We start from the raw sequence: 23,039 nt of genomic DNA, 5'->3' as shown, positions 1-23,039 counted from the left end.
CCGCACAGACACACAAACATGCACACAAACACGCACACACAGACACACACGCACACAGACACACACGCACACAAACACGCACACAAACACGCACATACACACACACACACATACAAACACACATGCACAGACACACACGCACACAAACACACACGCACACACAAACACGCGCACACACACACACGCACATGCACGCGCACACAAATTTTAATTTCCCACAGAGCGGTCAGGAGGTGGTGGGACGGAGAGCCGGAGGGTCAAAATGCACTCTGTTTTATTGAACAGGTTCATCCCGGAACTGAAGGTGTTTTCTGCCTCGGCTCATTTGACCTTAATACTCTGACAGTAACCACACACTCCTCCTCATTAAAATAAAACACTGATTGGAGGTGACGAAGAGGAGGGGTGAAGCAGACTCACCGGGACTGAAGTTCAGACTTCATTCTTTGGTGTTTTCAGTGTGTTTTAAAAGCCAGATGGATTAAAAAACAGCTGCCTGTCAGCGATGAGGACGGATCTGTGAGTTGAAACAGTTACTTTTGATGGTTGAGAGGGAGGGAGGCAAAGTGATTTACATGCAACAAAGAGGCTTTATCGAGGAATCAGACCGAAGAAAATGTGATTACATGTTTCTCAAATAGGTTTCAGTGTTGCTCTTCTCTCAGCTCACTCGTGTCTTTAAATCACATGAACAACTTCTGTGAGACATTTTATAGCCAAAATGATTGAATTTCTTTAAAAACAAACCTGGTATGTGATTATTTCTGCTTCACACGGGCTTCGTGGTCAGGGTGTAGCTGTTAGCCTGCTGGGATGTGCTTTATTCATCTCATTATCAGTCTATAGTTGGTTATTAACATTAACAGATTATTTAGATTTTTAGATTTTATAAAAATAAATTGGAATTGAATTAGTGGATTCAAATGGAAAACACCTGAAAGTGATGCACAAACCTGCAGCTGCAACAGCAGCAAAGTCTCTGTGAATGAAAGAAAAGAATCATTTAGAATGACGGTAAACAAATGATTTCTGATATGAAAAGAAGGAGTCGAGTTTACTCCCAGTTATCTCCTCCTCCTCCCTCTGCTGCTCATGTGGATTCTCCACCTGCTGATGATGCCTGAGGCGGCTGCTGTATCAGACACGTTTACAGCAGGTCAACATGTCTGAGGAGTCGATAAACTAAGCTCAGAATCTGGCTGTGTTCGAAACTGCATACTATATACTTCCATACTATATACCGCATACTACATACTTCCATACTATATACCACATACTTCCATACTATAAACCGCATACTACATACTACATACTATATACCGCATACTACATACTACATACTTCCATACTATATACTGCATACTACATACTTGCATACTATATACCGCATACTACATACTTCCATACTATATACCGCATACTACATACTTCCATACTATATACCGCATACTACATACTTCCATACTATATACCGCATACTACATACTTCCATACTATAAACCGCATACTACATACTTCCATACTATAAACCGCATACTACATACTTCCATACTATACACCGCATACTACATACTTCCATACTATATACCGCATACTACATACTACATACTTCCATACTATATACCGCATACTACATACTACATACTACATACTGCAAACTACATACTACATACTCATTGGTCAGACAGTATGCAGAGCGTTTACCCACAATGCATTTCGCTCCTGCCCGAGCCGAAATCAGCCGGCCTGAAGCTGATTTCGCTTAAGCTCTAAACTCTAAACTTTAGCAACATTTGAAACATTTTCAGGTGAGAAAGTAGTCGTTTAGATCCCCAACGTGTTGAAAACCTGACAAAATACCGGCCGTTTACAATTTTGTTCCCACGAATTCGGCGCTGCTAAAGCTAGCCGCAGTGAGCAACGCACTTCCTGTTATTTTCACAAAATAAAATACCCGTTGCCTTTTATCATAGGGAAAGCCATTACCATACAATTGGTGCTTTTGTTTTGAAAACAGGAAGTGAACCTACCCTCGTTGTAGCTAGCTTGAAACTGCCGTTTTGACAGGAAATGACGATCGGCGACGTCACGTTCCGTTGCATCTTGGGTAGTTTGAGTATGAGTAGTAACCTCATGATGCATACCCAACATTTAGGAGAATCTAGTATGCATCCGGGAACTTCTGCTTACTCAAACTTGCATACTAACTCAGAAAGTTAGTAGGAGTAGTAGGAGAAGTATGCGGTTTCGAACACAGCCTGAGTCTGTTTACATCCAGCTTCCGTTAGCTTGATGGTGTAAAACAGGTGAGGTGAATGGAAGCAGTTGACAGTATCATACTCTAACGTTTTAAAGTCTATCTGTATAAAAGGTGTAAAAAGAACCCGTCTGTTTTCTACACCATATAAAGGGTTAGGGTTATAAAGCCCTTAGATGACGGATTGCGTATCAAACTTTCTTTGCTTATGCGGAGCGTTTGTTTGTTTCCATCAGGTCTGTTCATGTCGTCCGTCACCGTCGTCATCCTCATCCTCTACTTTGTGGTTGACACCTTTGGGATCCAGAAGCGGACCTGGTTGGCTGAGTGCACGCCCATATACATCCAATACTTTGTCAAGTTCTTCATCATCGGTGTGACGGTGCTGGTGGTGGCCGTTCCTGAGGGACTGCCACTCGCTGTCACCATCTCTCTGGCTTATTCGGTCAAGGTACGCCGGGTTGGGACTGAGATGAATCTCCTCAGTCGCACTCTGTTTTTTGGGGGGGGATTTTAAGCACGACCTCTCACTTCATCTTTTAGAAAATGATGAAAGACAACAACCTGGTGCGCCACCTGGACGCCTGTGAGACCATGGGCAACGCCACCGCCATCTGCTCGGACAAGACGGGCACGCTGACCATGAACCGCATGACCGTGGTGCAGGCGTACGTCGGCGAGACGCACTACAAGAGCGTCCCTGACCCCGACGCCATCAAACCAGAGACGCTGGAGATCTTGGTCAACAGCATCTCCATCAACTCGGCGTACACCTCCAAGATTCTGGTGAGACTTTGTCCCAGCGACACGACACCTGAACCTCACCTCGGTGTTTGTTCTTGGCCGCCTGTTGTCGTGAGAAACGCACACAGTGCTAATGGTAACATAGAACAGGGCCAAGTTCAACCCAAATGTTCAACTAAATAAGTAGGGCTGGGCGAGATAACTCGTTATTATCGCGTTAACTCGTTAATTATTTAACGCCGATAAATATTTTATTGCGCATTAACGCATGTTTTATTTATTTATTATTTTTAAATTTAACATTTATTTTTTTTCTAAATTAAAAAAAAAATAAAAATTCCGCCGAGAGAGGGGGAACAACATGCAGCACAGGGCCGTCCGATGCGGGATTCGAACTGGGGCCAGCTGCAGCGAGGACTATAGCCTCTGTACATGGGGCGCCTGCTCAACCCACTACGCCATGGACCACCCGTGTTTTATTATTGTAAGAGTCTGCTGCTGTCTGCTGTGGAACAGGAAAAGAAAGTAATCGGCGGATCCACCAAACATGGAGAAGGGTACGGAACTTTTACTCGGCCATTTTCATTTTAAAGTTCTTCCAGACGGCGGAGTCGACAGAACCAAAGTCATCTGTAAACACTGCCAAGTTGAATTGTCTTCTCAGCGTAGTAGTTCCAGTCTAAAATATCACTTAAAGGCAAAACACACAACTGATAGCAGCAAGTCATTCAAGGAAACAGACAGTGGAGCGAGGCTTCTACATAAAAACTACAGAAAGATGCTGATGTTAAAAGTGTGTTTGCACAACAAATGTTATGGCACTTTCATTCATATGGCAGCACATTTAAAATAAACTAAATGCTAAAAGCTATACACTACTTTTGGATTCATTTTTGGATTCTGCGTACAAATGCGATTAATTGTGATTAATCAGGGAAATCATGTGATTAATTAGATTAAACATTTTAATTGTTGCCCAGCCCTATAAATAAGAGATGTTCTCCATCAAAACCATTCATGTTCAACCAATGAATACATTTTTTAGGTGGCCACAGCTTGAATCCAGAACAGAACATACCCAAAAGAATGAAGAAATAACTGGATTTCCAAACTTTAAAGCTGCAGTCGGCAGGTTTTCAAAATTGCGAGTCTAAAGTCGGAAAATTCAAACTGATACAACTTTCAGGTCCCTCCCCCAACCTCTAACAAGCTCCGAATGGCCCCCCAAACCCCTCCCCCTCTGTGGACGAGGTTGTGCACGTGAGTTCACACCAGTGTGAGCGCACACAAGCTGGGGCAGACTTACGCTCAGCAGCGTGTGCACAAGCTGTGATTGACAGGTAGGATTCCTCCACCCTATCTTGATTGGTTAAAAACAGCCGGGAGCGCTCGGTTTTTGCAAGCATGATTACAGGCTTCAGAGGGAGCTACATAATTCATTATTTTTCCTAAACAGCCGATTTAATATTCTACTTCCAGAATCCCATGACAGTTCAAGCTAATATGACTAAAAAAAAGTTGCCGACTGCAGCTTTAATATGTATTTGATTAAAGAATGATTTTAAATGAAGGTTAATGTCTTTGCAGCCTCCGGAGAAAGAGGGTGGTCACCCCCGTCAGGTGGGCAACAAGACCGAGTGCGCTCTGCTGGGCCTGGTGCTGGACATGAAGAGGGACTACCAGCCAATCAGAGAAGAGATCACAGAGGAGAAACTCTACAAAGTTTACACCTTCAACTCATCCCGCAAGTCCATGAGCACGGTGCTGAAGAACGCTGATGGAGGCTATCGCATGTACAGCAAGGGGGCGTCGGAGATCGTCCTGAGGAAGTAAGAAGCCCCTGCTCACAGCTCCTGAGCCGGGGGTCGAGGCCACTCTGCTAATGTCCGGGGTTTCTGTCTCTGTCCCAGGTGCTCCCACATCTTGAACGCTCAGGGTCAGGCCCACGTCTTCAAGGTCAAGGACCGCGATGAAATGGTGCACAAGGTGATCGAGCCGATGGCGTGCGAGGGGCTGAGGACCATCTGCGTGGCCTACAGGGACTTTCCTGCCGAGGCCGGGGAGCCCAAGTGGGACAACGAGCAGGACATCCTCAACGAGCTCACCTGCATCGCTGTGGTGGGCATAGAGGACCCCGTCAGAGACGAGGTACAGCTCAGTTCCCTACAATACAATGTGGGGATCCATTAGGATCCATGTGATCATGTGTCATTCAGCACATTTCTTTCCTGGTTCCACATCTGAATCTGTCCACTCCACCAAGCCAACACCCACCCATCCTCCATGCCTGCATCCATCTGTCACTCACCTCTGTGTCTCTGTTCTGTTCGCACACTTTGATGGATTCAACCTGAATCTTTCTGATAAGGGACGGATGATCGCAGGAACCTCTTCACTGCAGCTTGTTTTCATTGATATAAAAATGGGTTTAAAAAACATGGAGCTGAAATCTGCTACATTAAAGAGACAGTTCGCCTCTTCTGACCTGAGGCTGTGTAACATCCCATATCAGCAACATCATTTCTGAACATCTTCTTACCCCCTGCTGCGTCCTGTGAGCAGAGTTCCAGCCTCGTTTTGGTGTTGATGAAGGTAGTCCGGCTAGTTGGCTGGGGTTTAAAAAATAAAGCGTTTTGCTTCTCAGAACAATATGCGTTCAACAGAGTAATACATTTGCATCACAAAATGGTTCTCCAGGAAAAAGTCAGACCTCACAATCTCTTGGCCCTATTTTCTCTCCCTTCGTATCACTGCCTGCTGCCGCCTGCCGACAGCCGCGCCTGTTATGGTGTTTGCTGCTCGGTCTGCACAGAAGTTGGTGGATAGGAACAGAATTATTTTAACCACTGAGTTGTTGTGTTTAACTGCAGTTTGGCTGCTAGATTAAGCTTCATGTTGCATTTGGTTTTCATCTCATGAAGACTGTAAGTGTCGGTAACATCTTCTCTGTGATGTAACACAGGCTGGTGTGTGTGGTTAGGTTTAGGCTCAATTCTTCTGGTTCAGACCCTGTAATTACTTCTTTTGCTGTGAAAATGTATTCATTACCAAAACAATGTCAACATCCTCAAACATTTTAATAAGGGAGCAAACAATTTAAAGGGATAGTTCGCCTCTTTTGACATGAAGCTGTATGACAGCAGGCAGTGATGCGAAGGGAGAGAAAATAGGGCCAAGAGATTGTGAGGTCTGACTTTTTCCTGGAGAACCATTTTGTGATGCAAATGTATTACTCTGTGGAACGCATATTGTTCTGAGAAGCAAAAGGCTTTATTTTTTAAACCCCAGCCAACTAGCCGGACTACCTTCATCAACGCCAAAACGAGGCTGGAACTCTGCTCACAGGACGCAGCAGGGGGTAAGAAGATGTTCAGAAATGATGTTGCTGATATGGGATGTTACACAGCTTCATGTCAAAAGAGGCGAACTGTCCCTTTAAGTTTTTATTGTATGAATTTACATTTCTGTTTCCTGTTGACAAAGTAAATGAGCCGTTTCCTAAAGGCTGAAATGTGACCTGCTCGGGTGAGCAGAGTCTGGATGCTCTGCGGTGTTGAATGAAAGCCTCCGTGCTTTAATGTCAGAACACCGACAGGATGGGAACAGCAGTCTCTCGGCGCTCATCTCTCCACAGCCTGACGGCACAGACGTGTTCTTTCTGTTCATGTCTGGAACTGAAAGTGGACAAAAACTGTAAATGTGAAACCCTTTCAGCCGCTTAATGAGTGAGGTAAGATGCTCTCCCTTAGGCGTGGACACCCCGGCCTTATGCATCAGCCTTCCTCAGCTGTTAATCATCCCAAAGCAGCAAATCTCAGCTGCTGCTGTGCATCCTGCCTGATTTATGTCAGAATGAGATTCATTTGTTCATGATGCATTCATCGTGAGGCTGGACCCAACGAGCCTAAAGCAAAGAGTCTGAATCTGCAACTGCTGATGTTTATGTTTACGCTTTTATCCAAAGTGACTAGGAGCTATTTGTAGAGTTAGTTTTTGTTTTTTGGTTCTAGTTGTAAATTTAATTAGCTAATTATGAGTAACTTTATTTGATTAATTTCAGTGCTTTATTTAGATCAGATTCTTTGCTAATATTCTTTGTTAGTTATTTGTTTAGGATATTTTGGTAATTGGGTCACACTGGGCACCTGGAGTCCCAGCATGCACCTGGATAGGCCGATGGTTTGTTACCAGGGAAAAGGAGAGAGCAGCAGGTTTTCTTTGTTCTTTTGTTTGTTTTATTGTTTTGAAATAAATCATCAGAAAACGCAAGAATTCATCTTGGACATTCATCTTCTTTTGCCTGCGTTAAACCACATCCCCCATGATGCATCAGTGGCCTTTTGATTTGGTTTGGTTTAAGTTGAATTTGTTTTTTTTTATGGACAAATGGCCACTACAGCGACTCACACTTGTATCCAAAGGGGGTCTTAGCTCAGGACCCCTGCTGGAGGTGGTACCCTTCATGCTGGGGGCGTCGGCCTCGGGCCAGGTCCAGGATCCTCTCTGCATGGGTCACAGAGGCGGCTGTTTGCATCTTTGTAAGCAAACACAGAGGCCCTGTTGGTCTGTGTTTGCTGCCAGGTTGTATCTGATGAGCCCCCCGATGAGCAGCAGCCTCCAGCTGTGGGGGTCACCAGCTCCTCACAGGGAAAAAGTTCTCCGGTGGAACCTTGAGTCGGGCTTCTTGCAGCTTTGCTTTAACACAATAAATTGGTAGCTAAAAGTTGTATTTGTTGAGAGGAGGAGAGAATCGCCGCCGGCTTTAGTCTTCGGATCCTTAAACCAAGAAGCTCACCGGCTCCTCCGTCTCTCTGCCTTTGTTCTCGCTGTCCTGCAGGTTCCTGAGGCCATTTCTAAGTGCCAGCGCGCGGGAATCACTGTTCGCATGGTTACCGGGGACAACATCAACACCGCCCGCGCCATCGCAACCAAGTGCGGCATCCTGCAGCCCGGGGAAGACTTCCTGTGTATGGAGGGCAAGGAGTTCAACCAGCACATCAGAAACGATAAGGGCGAGGTGAGACCAGCACAGACACGGGTTTTACACCAGAAACGATCCAACTGAAAGAACTGTTCCTGGTTTGAAAGAAAAGGACCAATAAGCAGAGGTGGGAATGATTCTATGATGCTAATGAATGTTCCAGTTCCATATTTCTGTGTGAAACTGGTTAATTTCAGTAAGGTGTGGGACACGCTGCAGGACGCTTTAGTTACTCTAGATTTACATTTCTGCTGCTTGTTGTAAGAGCCCAACACAAAACTCAGGACAGGCAGGTGGACAAGAACTGAACACAGGATATTTATAATGAACTAATCCAGAAACACAAAGCTGGACACATAGTGTTTACAGAGAGCAAAACGGAACGGGAAGGACAAAGGAACAAGTTCTACCGAGTAAAACTGGGACTATGACTGACTAAAGGAAAATAAAGGGGAATACCAAACAAATATAAATAATGTTTATATCACAGATGTGACTGGTTTCAGCGTCTGTATCCAGACATCTGAAACATCAGAAATGCACAATGTTCAGCTTCAGCTGGGACTGAAAACCTTGGATCAGTCCTGTCAGGAGCAAAGCGCCACTGTGACCGGACCCGACCGAACCCGCCTGAACCCGACCAATTACTTTCAACACAAGTTTGATGAAATAAAAGCCGGTTTAATCTGGCCTCCTCTCCAAATGCAAACAATCTCTTTGTCCACGAGTAGCAGCTGCTAGCATTTAGTTTATAGTTAAACATTTAGGCAAGGCAGGTTTATCTGTACAGCACAATTCAACAACAAGGCGATTCAAAGTGCTTTACAGATGCATTAAAACAGTAGAAATAAAAAGCACGATTTAAATTTTAACCAAAAAATAAATAAATAAGAACAATAGATAAAATCAGATAAAATCAGGAGTTAAAATGTGATTAAATTTTGAAACTCCAGCTTCAGATTTGGAGCTTTATTCAGCTGAAAATAGGTGTGTCTTCAGCCTGGACTTAAACACACTGAGTGTTTCAGCTGATCTGAGGCTTTCTGGGAGTTTGTTCCAGACATGTGGAGCATAGAAGCTGAATGCAGCTCCTCCATGTCTGGTTCTGACTCTGGGAACTGATAGAAGACCGGATCCAGATGAGCTGAGGGGTCTGGGAGGTTCACACTGGGTCAGGAGGTCCCTGATGTATTCTGGTCCTGGACCATTCAGAGCTTTATACTTTAATGTACGATTCTAATTTCCAGGTGGAACAAGAGCGTCTGGACAAAATTTGGCCCAAACTGCGAGTTCTGGCTCGTTCGTCACCAACAGACAAACACACTCTGGTCAAAGGTGAGCTGGTTCTGGTGGGATTGGGTGTTACACATACAGCTGAACGTATTCTTGTTGGTTCAAAGTCTAATTTGACAGCAGTAAACAGAGCCTTAAAATATTCATAGCCACTGAGATGCAGATTGTTTCCCTCTGTGAATCAGGCATCATCGACAGCACGGTGGGAGACACCCGACAGGTGGTGGCAGTGACGGGAGACGGCACTAACGACGGCCCCGCCCTCAAGAAAGCCGATGTGGGCTTTGCCATGGTAACCCGTTCTTCATTTTATTCTCCTTCCTTTGTTCCAAAGCTCCTCGCCGCTTCACTTTTCTCTGCTTCATTACCAAAACTAAAAATAAGCCTCGGAGTTGATTACATTTGCCGTGCGGCCATGAAACATCATCCATGAGAACTCTGGTGATTAGTGCCGCGGATTCATTAAGGTTGCTGTGAAATGGAATTATAAATCAATGAATGTTGAGCTCGGATGCTCTCGGCCCCGCAGGGTCCCCCTCTGCCATCGTGTTGCTGCCTCTGGTTTACACACAGCCAAACACTTCAATAAATTATGTATCAGTGATATGAACAATATCCTAACCACTAATCTCAGTCCCCGTAAAGGTTTCACAAATCTACCTTATTTGGAACAAGGCATTCATATTTTCACCCATTTTTCCTCCAAACTGGACTCAGGTTTCCTCCGTCACCATGGAAACGAGTTCTGTTTATGCACGCTCTCTGCAGTTGATCTGAACACCTAAAGTTTGGATACTACCTTTTGATTTAGTCAAATCTGGAGATGAAAAATAGAATCAGAAATCTTAAAACTATTCAGCCCATCTATCAGATTGCTGAAAAATGAACGTAGATGACATCATCTGCAGCACATCCTCCTTTAACGTATTTAGCTGTTGAATAAATGACAAAGTATACCTCTTTCTGCTGATTGGCTGAAAGCAGTAAACAGCAGCCATAACTGCCTGTGAGCAGAGGTTTGCTTCTTTTGTCACTGAGACATTTGGTCACACTTCCTGATTAGCATCGACGGGTGCTGTGTTAGGAACGCAAAGTGGATACATTCTGGGTTTCCACACTCTGAGACGCAGCTCCTCTCTGTTGTGTCAAATATTATTCAACATCCAGCGTGTGAATCTGTGTTTAAATCTTCATTAAATCCACAAAACTTAAAAAAAACGGAGCATTTACCTACTTTTGGTTCTCCTGGACTCCTGTGTTGCCAGATCTTGTGACAGAAACAAGCATCTGTGAATACAAGCAGCAGTGCACGTGCATTGTGAATAACGCAGTGGTGAGTTTACACGTCTACATATCAGGAGCACGATCGGCATTCTTCAAACGGCCTAATGAATCTGAATGGGAGAAAATGCTGTGTCATGGCTGCGTTTCAATCAGATTAAGCTCTTAATTGGGTTTATAACAGAATGTTTCAGGACATGTGGATGAAACCTGAAGCGGCTCTTCTCCACGTCTCACAATGAATCAGCTGCTCGTGAGTGTTTGCTGATGAGATGTGGAATGATTGACTGTGAGGCGTCTCCCAGCTGGCACCGGATCAGAAAGAGCCGCGTTAACCAGCCGATATTAAAGCGGATGCATTGATCAGTTTAAAAAGCCATTCCGGGCGTTTGGAGCCGCTCGGTGACATCAGCTGACTGCTGCGTTGTTGTTGTGACCTTTATTTTCTGAGGAAAGTCATCTGAGCAGCAGCGTCTCCTGCAGGCTGCCGAGCTGTCAGACTGTCGTTCCTGCATCACAAAGCAAAGCAACCAACCCGAGTGCTTCCAGGTCCCTGCTCAGCTCACGCCTGTTTAGTCTGAAATCAGAGAGCGCCACTCCTCCATCTGTTGGGGAGCGTCTGACTGCACACAGCAGCTCACATCACTTTATGTGCTGCTGCTGCTGCTGCTGCTGGCTTAAGGCTGACTGACTGGAAATCACTGTTTTTCTGCACTTTAGCTGCTTTATGGTGAAAATTAGCTTCCATTCAAGTCTCTTCATGGCCATTTGCCTGATTGTTGTTGAGGTAGGAACAAGCCTTCAGTGTTTTTCCTCAGCTGGACTGTCCCCACAGCTCTGTTTTCGGCTTTTTGATGCTGCTGATTTGGGTTTGAGCCGAGCAGCAGAGGCAGAAATCACCGATGTTTCAGTCTGAGTCAGAATAGTGGCTTCACAGCTTGTTGCTGTTGCAAAGGCGTCTTTAGCCTGGTTAGATCACCATTGTAACCCAAGTTGCACAGCTAAAGGTTCAGGTTTTAATTGTCCCCCCAAGTCTCAGCTGATTGATGTAATTCTTTGTCTTCTTGTAGACTTTCACTGTTTACTATCATTTGTGAATCAGAGACAGATTTTTCTTCTTTTCTTCAACCTTATTGCTCCAGTTTAACGTATAAAAGCCTTTTGTTGCTTTTGCAGACATTTCATGATTACTTAAACTTTACTGGTTGGATGTTAAGTTAACATACAGAGCCTTATAGGTTACAGTTTAAATCCGGTGTAACGGCCTCATGAGAGAGCGTCAGCTTTGTGAGCTGTTGTAGCTCGTGGTGTCGGCCTGGATCAGGCTTCATGTTTTTTTTTTTGTTTTGTTTTAAATATATTTATTGATTTTTCATGTTAATATAACAACATCCAACAAGTAAATAAACACATATATAAATAATAATAATAAATAAATAAAAAATATTCAAAATGTAGTCAGGGTTCATGCTGATAAGGCTGCAGCTGGTGTTCCTGCTTTCTTATTGTTGGCTCATCTCAGTGGCTTCACCGCCCCACATGTTCCTGCTGGAGATGTTCTTCTTTGAAGCGGCTTACAAATGCACAGTTTAAACTTTTCAACGACTACTAAACAGCTATTTCCAAACACTGGAGATGTACAGAACATGTTGGCAGGACCAGTTCTCTGCTGGTTCAGGTCCTTCTAAGGGAATTATTGACAGATATAGAAACACCAGACTTGACCAGACGGGAAACGCGGCCCCAGCTGATGACCGGTTTTGGAAGTCCTCATCTGATCATCTCTGTTTTCTGTCAGGGAATTGCTGGCACAGATGTGGCAAAGGAGGCGTCTGACATCATCCTGACCGATGACAACTTCACCAGCATTGTGAAAGCCGTCATGTGGGGGAGGAACGTGTACGACAGCATCTCAAAGTTCCTGCAGTTCCAGCTAACCGTCAACGTGGTGGCTGTGATCGTGGCGTTCACCGGCGCCTGCATCACTCAGGTAAACCCTCTGAGCTGTGTGTGTGTGCATCACATCCATGAGTCCTCAGGTTAAATATAAATGATGTCGTCTGTGGGTCGGACCTGTGAAACCAGCGTTTTAGTGAGTATTTACTCCAAAAGGCTGCTGTTCTCACAACTTTAGGCTCACCTGTAAACACTTTGAAACGAGGCACAGTACTGAGTTTTTTCCACCATTTAAACCTTAAAAATTCCTGTGCTCACACGCTCTGGAAACAACTGAAACCGGAAGTCATTTATTTATTCCGTGTGACCATCTCTGTGCTGTACGGAGGCAAAGTGCTCGTGTCACACTTTGTTTCATAATGTCTCTCATCAGGAAACTGAGCTTCTGACCCAGTAAAGGCAGAAAGAAGCTCGGCGCTGTGTATCACTCGAATGACTCCCAGCTGGCAGGGTAGATAACTAACTTCTCTAACAGCACAGGAAACATAAACCAGGCTAAGATTCAGCCTGAAACCATGGCAACGTGTCGCCATCATAATCCTGAAATGTAACGGGGCCTCAGCAGCTCTGAGGCCTGTGATTATACTCGCTGATCATCAGGCGCCTGGTCTGTGTTAGGGCGCCGACATGTTGATACAGATCATTAAAGATGATTCATGTCTTTGTTGTACGCACAAGTGTGTGTGTGTGTGTGTGTGTGTGTGTGTGTGTGTGTGTGTGTGTGTGTGTGTGTGTGTGTGTGTGTGTGTGTGTGTTCGTGTTCAAAACCGCAAACTACATACTCATCGATCAGACAGTATGCAGGGCATTTACCCACAATGCATCTCGCTCCTGCCCGAGCCGAAATCAGCCGGCCTGAAGCTGATTTCTCTTAAGCTCTAAACTCTGTAAACTTTAGCAACATTTGAAACATTTTCAGGTGAGAAAGTAGTCGTTTAGATCCCCAACGTGTTGAAAACCTGACAAAATACCGGCTGTTTACCATTTTGTTCCCACGAATTCGGCGCTACTAAAGCTAGCCGCAGTGAGCTAACGCACTTCCTGTTATTTTCACAAAATAAAATACCCGTTGCCTTTTATCATAGGGAAAGAGTTTAGGAAATGTTAGGCCAATGAACGCCTCACTCGCGCCTTCTTAAGATGTTTGAGATGAAACCACGATTTCCCATTCTGGAACCATTTTAAAGACAGATTTGCTCGGGGTGACTCAAAGAGAAAGTCTCTTATTTCAGCACATGCAGAGCAAGACAAAAGGAAAATGAGCTTTTGGGCTGAAACTGAAGTTGTGGCGTGTGCTCCTCCTCCTGCAGGACTCTCCTCTGAAGGCCGTGCAGATGCTCTGGGTCAACCTCATCATGGACACTCTGGCCTCTCTGGCTCTGGCCACCGAGCCGCCCACAGAGTCTCTGCTGCTGCGCCGGCCGTACGGCCGCGACAAGCCTCTCATCTCCAGGACCATGATGAAGAACATCCTGGGCCACGCTGTGTATCAGCTCACCATCATCTTCACTCTGCTGTTTGCTGGTGAATTCACGGGGAGAATCCTGTCCACGCTCAGACTGTGTGTGTGTGTGTGTGTGTTCTTTGTTGGGAAAAGGCAGAAATAACTCGCCTGTTTGGGGTTTTTCTCCATTATCGTTTCTCAGGTGAGAAAATTTTCGACATCGACAGCGGCCGCAACACTCCCCTGCACTCGCCGCCATCCGAGCACTACACCATCGTTTTCAACGTGTTCGTCATGATGCAGCTCTTTAACGAGATCAACGCCAGGAAGATCCACGGAGAGAGGAACGTGTTTGAGGGCATCTACAAGAACCCCATTTTCTGCTTCGTCGTGCTGGGGACCTTCGCCCTGCAGGTGACATCATGGCCATCCTCCTCCTCCAATAAGAAGCTCCCAAACCTTTTCTGTCCCGTTAGAACAGATGAACTTAAAAGAAGTGTAGTGACCTGAGTCTGAGACGGCAGAACCTTTGCATAGCTTAGCTACAAATACACACAGTGTAATCTGAGATGTCTTCAAACTTCACTGAAGGAGCTTCCTGCAGTGATTTCAGCAGGTTCAGGTTGTAGTCAGTTACAGTCAGCACTGTGACGTTAGTTTGGAGACCTGAGGTCCGTTTCACAAAGCAGGTTTAGTGGAAACTCTGAGTTTATTAACCCTGAAATGAGGGAACTATGAGTTTATTAACACTGAAATGAGAGAAACTCTGAGTTTATTAACCCTGAAATGAGAGAAACTCTGAGTTTATTAACCCTGAAATGAGAGAAACTCTGAGTTTATTAACCCTGAAATGAGAGAAACTCTGAGTTTATTAACCCTGAAATGAGAGAAACTCTGAGTTTATTAACCCTGAAATGAGGGAACTATGAGTTTATTAACACTGAAATGAGAGAAACTCTGAGTTTATTAACCCTGAAATGAGAGAAACTCTGAGTTTATTAACCCTGAAATGAGAGAAACTCTGAGTTTATTAACCCTGAAATGAGAGAAACTCTGAGTTTATTAACCCTGAAATGAGAGAAACTCTGAGTTTATTAACCCTGAAATGAGAGAAACTCTGAGTTTATTAACCCTGAAATGAGGGACACTGAGTTTATTAACACTGAAATGAGGGAAACTCTGAGTTTATTAACCCTGAAATGAGAGAAACTCTGAGTTTATTAACCCTGAAATGAGAGAAACTCTGAGTTTATTAACCCTGAAATGAGGGACACTGAGTTTATTAACCCTGAAATGGGAGAAACTCTGAGTTTATTAACCCTAAAATGAGGGAAACTCTGCGTTTATTAACCTGAAATGAAGGAAACTCTGAGTTTATTAACCCTGAAATGAGGGAAACTCTGAGTTTATTAACCCTGAAATGAGGGAAACTCTGAGTTTATTAACCCTGAAATGAGGGAAACTCTGAGTTTATTAACCCTGAAATGAGAGAAACTCTGAGTTTATTAACCCTGAAATGAGAGAAACTCTAAGTTTATTAACCCTAAAATGAGGGAAACTCTGAGTTTATTAACCCTAAAATGAGGGAAACTCTGAGTTTATTAACCCTGAAATGAGGGAAACTCTGAGTTTATTAACCCTGAAATGAGGGAAACTCTGAGTTTATTAACACTGAAATGAGAGAAACTCTGAGTTTATTAACCCTGAAATGAGGGAAACTCTGAGTTTATTAACACTGAAATGAGAGAAACTCTGAGTTTATTAACCCTGAAATGAGAGAAACTCTAAGTTTATTAACCCTGAAATGAGGGAAACTCTGAGTTTATTAACCCTGAAATGAGGGAAACTCTGAGTTTATTAACCCTGAAATGAGGGAAACTCTGAGTTTATTAACCCTGAAATGAGGGAAACTCTGAGTTTATTAACCCTGAAATGAGGGAAACTCTGAGTTTATTAACACTGAAATGAGGGAAACTCTGAGTTTATTAACACTGAAATGAGAGAAACTCTGAGTTTATTAACCCTGAAATGAGGGAAACTCTGAGTTTATTAACCCTGAAATGAGGGAAACTCTGAGTTTATTAACACTGAAATGAGGGAAACTCTGAGTTTATTAACACTGAAATGAGAGAAACTCTGAGTTTATTAACCCTGAAATGAAGGAAACTCTTGAGTTTATTAACCCTGAAATGAAGCAAACTCTGTTTATTAACCCTGAAATGAGAGAAACTCTGAGTTTATTAACCCTGAAATGAGAGAAACTCTGAGTTTATTAACACTGAAATAAAGGAAACTCTGTTTATTAACCCTGAAATGAGGGAAACTCTGAGTTTATTAACACTGAAATGAGAGAAACTCTTGAGTTTATTAACCCTGAAATGAAGCAAACTCTGTTTATTAACCCTGAAATGAGAGAAACTGAGTTTATTAACCCTGAAATGAGGGAAACTCTGAGTTTATTAACCCTGAAATGAAGCAAACTCTGTTTATTAACCCTGAAATGAGAGAAACTCTGAGTTTATTAACCCTGAAATGAAGCAAACTCTGTTTATTAACCCTGAAATGAGAGAAACTCTGAGTTTATTAACCCTGAAATGAGGGAAACTCTGAGTTTATTAACCCTGAAATGAAGCAAACTCTGTTTATTAACCCTGAAATGAGAGAAACTCTGAGTTTATTAACCCTGAAATGAGGGAAACTCTGAGTTTATTAACCCTGAAATGAGAGAAACTTTGAGTTTTCCGTTTCACAAAGGGAGGTAACTTAACCTCTCGGTCAGTTACCGTAGTAACAGACTCTCTGAACCTAACCTGGTCGGGACCAGGTTTTACTCAATAAACCTGGAGTTTCTCTCTGTCTCCGCCCTCTTTCAGCCATTTGATTTCCTCATTCATTCAGTCAGCAGAGCGAGTTCTTCTACTTCTAAAGTCCTTTAGGTACAGCAGGAGGCGACTTTTTCACCAACATGTCCTTTAGACAACGCTCCCGTGGATGAAGGAGCAGCATTACTGCGCAGAGAATTAAATATTCGTCGGAGATGGTTATCAGACCGCGCATAGATTTTTGCATTTACAGACAATTATCTTTTTGAGCGGCACCATCAGAATTTTGTTGGGACAAAAGAAAAAAAAGACATAAAAGACAAATAAATATTTGTATGAATAGGCTTAAAAAAGACATATATAGGCCTATTATATTTTATAAAGGCACTTGTCTCTTGGGGTGGATTCCCTCAGCCACTGCCCTCCCGTTAGAGGTGGTGGTGCTGGGCACCACCGGTTTTACGGGCATCTGCCTTCTTTCTGTTGGCTCAGTAGAAGTCTGTGTTAGTTTAAATAGGCATAAGTATTTAACAGAACATGATATAGATGGGAAGACATAGTTTATGTGTGTGAAAACAGCATTATGTTGGGAATAAAATAACTGCACAGTCAAATAGCCACTTAATATTTACTTTACAGTGTAAAACATGATCAAAATGAGGTACCTCCATGCCGAGGTCTCACCTGTTTGAACAATGTTTTTATATTTCATCTTAAACTGCTGCCAAGTGCGCTTCTCCCCTGTGGGATTGCACCTAAATGAAATAAATGAATGGGCTACCATTCAAGCAGTTTCCCCTGTAATATTATTGTGATTGCAAAGGACTACATTTAAAGGACTACAGAAAGGTGATTTTTTTTTTTTTTTTTTTTTTTTTTTTTTTTTTGCACAAAACTGATATAGCAGATCGATTCCTTATATACCATGGAATTTTTTTTATTATTTTAAAATAATTTTAGGCCCCTGGATAGTCCTGATTAGGCCCAATAAACTATCACCACATTTGACTCGAATTTGGCAAACTGGAACGACAGGTGCGTGACGTCACGCGTGCCAACTGCTGGAACAATCACCATGTCTGATTCTAGTAGTTCTAGTAGCGAAGCCAGCAGTTTGCCAGACCTGTACAGCTTCTTCACGGCAAATTTCGATGTGTGCCGCAGGACGTCGCTTGGAAATATAAAACGTTGGGTTCAGTGCAGTTTTTATTGCAAGTAGATGTACGAAGTGCGTGTGTTGCCCTCAGCACCAGCAGCTCACACCACCGGGGACAGAGGAAGCCGTGTGTCCACGTCGGGGCTCTTGATGATCGCTCTGCCGGCTGATTTCAGGGCAACCATCCCGCGGTGTGTCCGCTCTCCGCCAGGTGGATTCCCCCTGAGCGTCCGCACCGCAGGGAGCTGAACACGGCGGGATGGCTCCGGCTGATTTCACCAGAGAGGAGGCAGGCGGACAGGGAGACACAGACACAAGACCGCGGGTCTCTCTGCTTCCTCTGCCCCCGGTGGTGTGAGCTGCTGCTGCTGAGGGCAACACAAGCACTTCGTACATCTACTCGCAGTCTACTCACAATAAAAACTGCACTGAACCCAACGTTTTATTGCCTTCACCACTCAACAAGCATACTACAATAGCGGCAGCCAGGAAAACCCATGGCACCTGTGACGTCACACGGAAGCCCCGCCCCCAGTCTGGAATTCCAGGAAGGATTTCCAAGCGGCAAATTCAAAATCGCAAATTTCATGCGTTTATGAAATGTTTTGGTGTAGAGTCCAATGATCATTATTGTTCCTCTGTGTATGTATTATCATTATGTATTGGGTGTAGTGTCAGCTTTCTGTAGGCCTTTAAACTTACACTTTTGCTGCTGCAACAGTGCACTTATTTCTAAAAACGTGTTGAAACTCGCCGTATGAGCGCATTAAGATTTCCAATTCGAGGTTGGTGAAAAACGTAGCCCCTCTTCCCCGTTGCCATGGTGACTCGTCGAATCGGGGCTCCATTGATGCTGGCTTTTTAAAGTTGTGGTGCACACGCTAAACTCAAGGTGAAACTACTCAGAGTTGATTAAACTCACTCAAATCAGCGTTTCTGGGACTCTCAGAGTAGATCAGCTCAGAGTTCAGGAACAGACTCAGAGTTTGTTGAACCTGCTTTGTGAAACGGACCCCTGAACTGTGCCGGAAAGTTCAAATCCAGGAAACTAAGTTAAATTTGTCACACCTTGACAGACCTGTAACAGAAGACTGATATGGAGTGACAGGAGTTGGTTCGTGGGGTTTATTGACTCATCCTATTTTATTTTTATCTTATTTCACCAGGAGATAAAATGTACCATCAACATTTACACCACTAAGACGCTTCTTCTCCCCCTCAGATTGTTATCGTTCAGTTTGGCGGGAAGCCGTTCTCCTGCACAGCCCTGACCATCGACCAGTGGCTGTGGTGTGTGTTCATCGGTTTGGGAGAGCTGCTGTGGGGACAGGTGAGACCACCGGGGGTCCGACTCCGAAACACCCGCATGAGCTCTGAGCAGAAAGCTGTGGATGTGTGAGCTTTGGGACAGAAAACTGTCATATGCTGCAGCAGTGTTGCCATCACGACCATCGCCATGGTAATAAGCTCCACACATGAAAGAGCTGCTGTTTACGTGCGCCGAGGGAAAACAAAGGCAGCGTATCGGTCCCTCAGCGGATACACGAGCACACCGTCACACACACGATCCGATTAGCTTACACACACGTGCTGAAAAACAGGTCGGGTGGAGAAAGTTGTGGGTTCAGATGGAGGACAGAGCTTAAGAACAAAGAAACAGAAAGATGCTGACGGGAGCGTTGTGGCTTATTTTAGAGGTAAGACGCCTTTTTGTTTCCGACAGAACGGGAGAAAGGAGAGAAGCATAAAAAGCTGTCGCACAGCGACTCTGCTCCACTTTAACTGAACAGTAATAAATATAGAACCGTTAAATAAACTGAACTCTGCATCTGCTCTGTGTGGAACAGCAGCACTGAAGGAAGGAAAGGAAATGGAACTCATTCTGTTTTAGACAACAGCACCCGAACCAGTCACTTCAGATAATTAAGATCTGTTTAAACAAATGTTAGCTTGTTGGTATTAAACCGTCTTTGCTTAAAAAGTCAGTAATTTATGAAACGTGCAGCTACTTTAATCATTTCACACAGATCACAGTAATATCTTAAATACAAAGCTGAAACCTCCAGGATGATGTCACAGTTTACAGTGTTGTAAAATCACGTGTAATGGCGGTGCAGAATCATGGGCGGAAGGAGGGAGAACATGAAGTTTTAATGTCATTAGCTTGATTTGTGTTGTTTTAAATGAATTTCCAGAAGTTTAGGTTGTGAGAACAGGAAGCACAACCTTCTGTTGAGTCTTTGAGATAATGAGTTGAAGTTTGAACTATGGCTGTGTTCGAAACCGCATACTTCTCCTACTTCTCCTACTACTCCTACTAACTTTCTGAGTTAGTATGCGAGTTTGAGTAAGCAGAAGTTCCCGGATGCATCCTAGATTCTCCGAAATGTTGGGTATGCATCATGAGGTTACTACTCATACTCAAACTACCCAAGATGCAACGTAACGTGGCCGATCGTCATTTCCTGTCAAAACGGCAGTTTCAAGCTAGCTGCAACGAGGGTAGGTTCACTTCCTGTTTTCAAAACAAAAGCACCAGTTGTATGGTAATGGCTTTCCCTATGATAAAAGGCAACGGGTATTTTATTTTGTGAAAATAACCGGAAGTGCGTTGCTCACTGCGGCTAGCTTTAGTAGCGCCGAATTCGTGGGAACAAAATTGTAAACAGCCGGTATTTTGTCAGGTTTTCAACACGTTGGGGATCTAAACGACTACTTTCTCACCTGAAAATGTTTCAAATGTTGCTAAAGTTTACAGAGTTTAGAGCTTAAGGGAAATCAGCTTCAGGCCGGCTGATTTCGGCTCGGGCAGGAGCGAGATGCATTGTGGGTAAACGCTCTGCATACTGTCTGATCCATGAGTATGCGGTTTTGAACACAGCCTCTGACCTCGAGTCTCGGAGGACGTTATCAGCTGTTTCTCAGCTGCTGAGGTGGATGGGACACCATCATCAGTAAACTGATTTCTCTCTTTTCTCTCAACCTCAGCTGATCTCAGCCATCCCCACTCACCACCTGAAGTTCCTGAAGGAGGCGGGCCACGGCACCACTAAAGAGGAGATGAAGAAGGAGGAGCTTACCGAAGACACGGACGAGATCGACCACGCCGAGATAGAGCTGAGGAAAGGCCAGGTCCTCTGGTTCAGAGGTCTGAACCGCATCCAGACGCAGGTACGCCCAGCAGGCCACGCCCTCAGCAGATTTTCTTTTCCTGATATCAGATCTGCTGTTTGAGCAGGTGGCAGCAGTTGCCATGGTAGCTCAGGAGACTCAGACTGTGAACAACATCAGACTCTGATTCAGTCATTTTGGGTTATTTCCCAGTAAACTGACAGCAGGAGGGTTCAGTGGTCCTAACAGAAAAGTTAAGAGAACAGATATTCACTCAGGTCTCCTATCCTCTATAAACAGAGTTAGCTATAAAGCAGCTGGTGTTGAGTGTTGAATGTGTTCATGAAATGAAACTCTATCATTGTGACGACCTTAATGTGAACGAACAGTTAGCAGCTTATAAATCTGACTTTCTACTAGCTGCAGAAACAAAGTTAAACTCAGAGCAGAGTCTCAGAGTTAATCCATTAGAGCTTCCCGCTGTGGTGTGGAGAGCTTCTTCTAACCTTCTATGTGAAACTTCTCAGACGTGATCACATGTGTCTGCGTTCACAATGCAGACAGATGTGATCACACGTGTCTGCGTTCACAGTGCAGACAGATGTGATCACATGTGTCTGCGTTCACAATGCAGACAGATGTGATCACACGTGTCTGCGTTCACAGTGCAGACAGATGTGATCACATGTGTCTGCGTTCACAGTGCAGACAGATGTGATCACATGTGTCTGCGTTCACAGTGCAGACAGACAGATGTGATCACATGTGTCTGCGTTCACAGTGCAGACAGACAGATGTGATCACACGTGTCTGCGTTCACAGTGCAGACAGATGTGATCACATGTGTCTGCGTTCACAGTGCAGACAGATGTGATCACATGTGTCTGCGTTCACAGTGCAGACAGACACATGTGATCACACGTGTCTGCGTTCACAGTGCAGACAGATGTGATCACATGTGTCTGCGTTCACAGTGCAGACAGATGTGATCACATGTGTCTGCGTTCACAGTGCAGACAGACAGATGTGATCACATGTGTCTGCGTTCACAGTGCAGACAGATGTGATCACATGTGTCTGCGTTCACAGTGCAGACAGATGTGATCACATGTGTCTGCGTTCACAGTGCAGACAGACAGATGTGATCACATGTGTCTGCGTTCACAATGCAGACAGATGTGATCACATGTGTCTGCGTTCACAGTGCAGACAGATGTGATCACATGTGTCTGCGTTCACAGTGCAGACAGACAGATGTGATCACATGTGTCTGCGTTCACAATGCAGACAGATGTGATCACATGTGTCTGCGTTCACAGTGCAGACAGATGTGATCACACGTGTCTGCGTTCACAGTGCAGACAGACAGATGTGATCACATGTGTCTGCGTTCACAGTGCAGACAGACAGATGTGATCACATGTGTCTGCGTTCACAATGCAGACAGATGTGATCACATGTGTCTGCGTTCACAGTGCAGACAGATGTGATCACATGTGTCTGCGTTCACAGTGCAGACAGACAGATGTGATCACATGTGTCTGCGTTCACAGTGCAGACAGATGTGATCACATGTGTCTGCGTTCACAGTGCAGACAGATGTGATCACATGTGTCTGCGTTCACAGTGCAGACAGATGTGATCACATGTGTCTGCGTTCACAGTGCAGACAGACAGATGTGATCACATGTGTCTGCGTTCACAATGCAGACAGATGTGATCACATGTGTCTGCGTTCACAGTGCAGACAGACAGATGTGATCACATGTGTCTGCGTTCACAATGCAGACAGATGTGATCACATGTGTCTGCGTTCACAGTGCAGACAGACAGATGTGATCACATGTGTCTGCGTTCACAGTGCAGACAGACACATGTGATCACATGTGTCTGCGTTCACAATGCAGACAGATGTGATCACATGTGTCTGCGTTCACAGTGCAGACAGACAGATGTGATCACATGTGTCTGCGTTCACAGTGCAGACAGACAGA

General features: G+C 44.3%; 1 protein-coding gene across 5 annotated transcripts in view; it reads left to right on the top strand.

Annotated features, from left to right (window-relative positions):
• Positions 1–23,039, top strand: part of LOC142376644 (plasma membrane calcium-transporting ATPase 1-like) — a 96,661-nt gene that overhangs the window by 61,580 nt on the left and 12,042 nt on the right. For all 5 annotated transcript variants that reach the window (XM_075460083.1, XM_075460082.1, XM_075460085.1 and 2 more), the window contains 12 exons: positions 2,494–2,708; positions 2,801–3,043; positions 4,589–4,830; positions 4,912–5,149; positions 7,839–8,018; positions 9,230–9,317; positions 9,461–9,567; positions 12,355–12,546; positions 13,823–14,036; positions 14,159–14,370; positions 19,157–19,264; positions 20,923–21,105. In XM_075460083.1, coding sequence (XP_075316198.1) covers positions 2,494–2,708; positions 2,801–3,043; positions 4,589–4,830; positions 4,912–5,149; positions 7,839–8,018; positions 9,230–9,317; positions 9,461–9,567; positions 12,355–12,546; positions 13,823–14,036; positions 14,159–14,370; positions 19,157–19,264; positions 20,923–21,105 — 2,222 coding nt within the window. The remainder of the gene's footprint in view (positions 1–2,493; positions 2,709–2,800; positions 3,044–4,588; positions 4,831–4,911; positions 5,150–7,838; positions 8,019–9,229; positions 9,318–9,460; positions 9,568–12,354; positions 12,547–13,822; positions 14,037–14,158; positions 14,371–19,156; positions 19,265–20,922; positions 21,106–23,039) is intronic.

This window comes from Odontesthes bonariensis, chromosome 3, assembly GCF_027942865.1.
Source record: "Odontesthes bonariensis isolate fOdoBon6 chromosome 3, fOdoBon6.hap1, whole genome shotgun sequence".
In the NCBI taxonomy this organism is placed as follows: Eukaryota; Metazoa; Chordata; class Actinopteri; order Atheriniformes; family Atherinopsidae; genus Odontesthes; species Odontesthes bonariensis.
The sequence above is the reverse complement of the archived record's forward strand: the minus strand, read 5'-3'. Positions and strand labels throughout refer to the sequence as shown.